Source organism: Pteropus medius, unplaced genomic scaffold, assembly GCF_902729225.1.
Source record: "Pteropus medius unplaced genomic scaffold, Ma_sr-lr_union100, whole genome shotgun sequence".
Lineage (NCBI taxonomy): Eukaryota > Metazoa > Chordata > Mammalia > Chiroptera > Pteropodidae > Pteropus > Pteropus medius.
This window is the reverse complement of record NW_024343151.1, coordinates 7,859-12,307: the sequence shown is the minus strand read 5'-3', so window position 1 is coordinate 12,307 and position 4,449 is coordinate 7,859. Positions and strand designations below refer to the sequence as shown.

The 4,449-nt window shown below is 34.8% G+C and overlaps 1 protein-coding gene across 1 annotated transcript; it reads left to right on the top strand.

Annotated features, from left to right (window-relative positions):
- Window positions 1-3,136: 3,136 nt before the first annotated feature.
- LOC120606081 (olfactory receptor 5F1) lies at window positions 3,137-4,081 on the top strand. The gene has a single exon (XM_039867196.1). The coding sequence runs from the start codon at window positions 3,137-3,139 to the stop codon at window positions 4,079-4,081; it is 945 nt and encodes a 314-aa protein (XP_039723130.1).
- Window positions 4,082-4,449: the final 368 nt, after the last annotated feature.

The following is a 4,449-nucleotide window of genomic DNA, read 5'->3' as shown; positions in this document are numbered from 1 at the left end:
ACCCTAAAAAGCAAAAGATTTTCACAGATATTTTACTAAATAAAAATAGCAAATAAGCTCATGGGAGAATGTTAAAAATGATTAATCATTAGGAAAATTTAAATTAAAATCACAATGATATGTAACTATGCGTCTATTAGAATAGATACAACTTTAAAATAAATGCTAAGTGCTGGCAATGATTAAAAGCAACAGGAACTCTCAGACTTTGCTGGGGGCAGTACGAAAAAGCCCACCAATTGTGTTAGTCAGTCTCTTAAACGCTTATATTGAATTACATGATTTAGCAATTCTACTCCTATTTACCAAAGATAATTAAAAACATAGGTCCCCACAAAGGAGCTTTAAACATGGTTGCTCTGAACTGGAAACACACCCAATGACACCAACAGAATGTACTACATTGTAAAAAAAGAAAAAAATAGTATAAAAGCAAGACCACGGTTGAATCTCAAAACATTACTATGAAGGTCAGAAGCCAGGTCAAAAGGCTATACATTATGATTCCATTTAGGTCACATTCTGGAAAGAACAAAAGCATTATATAAATTATATCAACGCTTTCTCATTCATTGTCAGAGACTGAGAGAGAGGATAAAATTATCTATAAAAGAGCATAATGAAATTTTTTAGGCTAATGAAATACTCTCTCTTGATGGTGGTAATGGTAACAAGACAGCAGGTGTTCATCAAAATCCTCAAACTGTACACCTACAACCAGTGATAATTTAATAAGGACCCCATGGCACAATAAACATGGCTAAAAATCTGACAGTTTCCAACTCATTATTTTAACCATTTTAAATCATTTTTAAAATGAAATTTTTTTTATTTATTGTTCTTTCTGCTTCTTCCTGAATGAAACTCCTTTCAAGATTTTCAATTATTATCTCTTAAGAGTTCAATAAATTAGATCTCCTTTTTTGATACTTATTTTTTTGAGGGTTTAATAATATTACTCTTTCTTCTTTACAGCATTCTATTCTTCCCCTGCACCCATGAAAACTCATTCTGTTAATTCTTAACCCACATTTCTGATTGTTAAATTATAAATTATTTTAAAGGACTTTCATTACTTAAATTTGTTAAGTATCACACATTAGTAAATAAAGATCATATATTTAATAGATATCAATCAGGGAGTAGTATTTAATAGCTTCATAATGGGATGTTTACAAGTCAAGTTTTAAACAGTATCTTTCATGATGTTACACATCTTTCTTTAGAGATATATTCTACCTGAGTAAAAATTTGTAAGATTGAATATACTAGAAGCTACACCCACATATATGTATTCATATGTACATGTAGGTATAGAAATGCATATGCACATATATGTGTATGTGTGTGTGTAGCTTCTTCTAAGTAACTAAGATAAAATGTAAAATGGAACTGACAGGAAAATTAAGAAGCTCAATATTCATTCTTTCTGTACAAGATTATGTTAACTCTTAAACTTCTTAACAGTTTGTTCACTGGAAAGTTATTTAATAGTTTTATGTCTCATTTTTCACATCTATGAAATATGTAAAATGATAATGTCAATCGAAAGACTGAAGTTGAGGTTAATCAAGAATTCAAATAGACAATCCTAATAGAATACTTCAAAGTTGCATTATTAGATTTCGATGCAAATAGACTCTTTGTGCACCTTGTTTCACACTTAAATTTGGATCCCCAAAATCTGCAATTTCATCTCCTTGTAGGATCAGAATCACAGACAATAATTGCAAAAGACCAGCACAGTTTTAAAATCATAAAAAAGAAATTAGATTTTTTTGTTCAATATCTTATTTGCTCAGGGTATACTTTTCTTTAAACATTGTATGATGAATATGTGTTTTCTCTTCTCATTAATTTCATGCCAGACCAGAGTTGGATTAGAGGTAAAGTTACCCAGACAAAGGATCTCTCTCTCTCTCTCTCTCTATCTCTCTCTCTCTCTCTCTCACACACACACACACACACACACACACAGACACAGAGGAAAATAAGAAGTGAGAATGGGCTATGCACCTTTGGAGTAAGCTCAAAATACGATAAAGAGGGCAATGAAAATCCAAAACTAATTTTCTTTTACTTTGGCAAAGACTTTAAAGAACATAGAGACATGGGACTTCTTCATGATGCAATGGATGTCATCATATATATCCAACTGATTATATTTTGTTTCCTTTCGAGACTTGGAGTTTCGGCCTTTAGAGATTTGACTCCAAATTAAATGCTATGATCTAGTACCCATGGTTACTCAATTCTCTTTAAGGAAAACAAGGTGCAGCAACATGTATTTACTGAGAGGGTGTCTCAAAATGTTATAAATAGGTAATTCAATATCCATTGCTTTTCAATTGAAAATGAATTATTTTTTTTAAAAAAATTTAAGCTACAACAGAGAATTGATGATTAAAACATGATAGATTACACAGGTAAGACACTGGGAAGAAAGCTATAAGGACCTGGAGCTGTTATTCACTGAGGGGGACAGGTAGCCTGTCTGCTATAACAGAGCATTGTTTTGCTAGCATACCTTGTAACTGGAACAATAGTTTTATTCTAGTTAAAACAATAGTTAAAATAAAGCAAAATCATTCTTTAGGATATGATAGATGTCAACATATTGGTTATTAGAAATGGTCACTAGAAATGGTCACTATTTTGGCTGCAAGAGGTACACAAGGATATTTATAGAGACAATGCATACATTTGGAGTAGAAGAATAAACAGATTGGTCTTCAGGAGAAAAATATGGATTTGAGTTAAACCACACACCTTTTCAGAGAACAGGAGATACTTCAGCAGGTTATCTGTATCTGTATTTGGGGTGTGGAAGGGTAGAGAAAAATTAGAACAACATATGTTGCATTTGCAGAAACTGAAGTAGTGTGGACAGAGTTGCCCAGTGCTTTGCGAGGATTCCATCCAGATTTAATAGACAATTGCTTAATAAATTTACATGCTTGTCCACTTGCACACTAATTTTCCTCTTTCTTCAGTCACTCTATTTACTATGCTATATTATCCTAGGTTGTTTTTTCCCATATATGAGTATCTTCATCAACATTTTACAATTTCCTCTGAATGTTGGAGAGAAAAATATCCACACCAAACGCAAATTTAAGGAGACTATTTGTAATAAATGACTAGAAGAAATTATACTTTGGTGACTGAGTTCATCCTGCTGGGATTGGCAGACACGCTGGAGCTACAGATCACCCTCTTCTTGCTGTTTTTCATGGTATACACGCTTACGGTTTTGGGGAATGTTGGCATGATCCTCTTAATCAGGGCTGACTCCCGACTTCACACACCCATGTACTTCTTCCTGGCCAACCTGTCCTTTGCGGATGTTTGTTATTCCTCCACCATCACCCCAAAGATGCTGGTGGATTTACTGTCGGAGAAGAAGACCATCTCCTTTGCTGGCTGCTTTGTGCAGATGTACTTCTTCATCGCCTTGGCCACGACTGAGTGCATCCTGTTTGGGTTAATGGCCTATGACCGTTACATGGCCATATGCAACCCTCTGCTTTACCCCTTGCTCATGTCCTGGACCGTCTGCCTAAAAATGGCAGCAGGGGCTTTTACAGCAGGGCTGTTGAACTCTATGTTTAACACAAGTTATGTAAGCAGCTTGCCATTCTGTAGCTCCAATGTCATCCACCACTTCTTCTGTGACAGCCCTCCACTTTTTAAGCTCTCATGTTCTGACACACGGCTGAGTGAAAGCACCATTTCCACTTTTGCTGGGGTGAATATGATCGGGACTCTGCTGGTCATCCTCACCTCCTACTCCTACATTCTCTTCTCCATCTTTCGCATGCGTTCAGGCGAGGGGCGGCGCAAAGCTTTCTCGACATGTGCCTCTCACCTGACAGCTATAACTCTGTTCTATTCCACTGCCATTTATACTTATCTGAGACCCAATTCCAGCTACTCCCTAAGTCAGGACAAAGTGGCTTCTGTGTTTTACACAGTGGTGATCCCCATGTTAAATCCTCTGATCTACAGCCTCAGGAATAAGGAAGTAAAGGCAGCTTTCTGGAATGTAATTACCAGGAAAAGGATTCTTTCATTTCTGTGATTGTTTGTTTAATTTTTTGAGCTAGATAAAGTATTTAATGGACTTTCAAAGGCTGATACAAATCAATGGTTTTTATTAAAATATTTTCTAAGTAGTCGCATTCTATAATATTTAAGTATATATAACTGATTTGAGTATAAAGTAAATTACCAAACTTATATGAGATGATTAGACCTTCACCTCCTCATTCTTTATCTTCAGTAGGTCCTAAATAATGAGGCTTATTTGTAATAAAATCTTGCCTAAGGAAAGGTAGGTATTGAATGTTTAGAGACAAAAGTCACAATGTCACATAAAACTAGTCATTTAAAATATATATAATTATCCACGTACTTTTCACCTGTGAGTTATTTTTTAGTATTTATGAT

Excerpts from the sequence above, each read along its gene's own strand:
- LOC120606081 (XM_039867196.1), top strand. The coding sequence starts at position 3,137 with ATGACTAGAAGAAATTATACTTTGGTGACTGAGTTCATCCTGCTGGGA.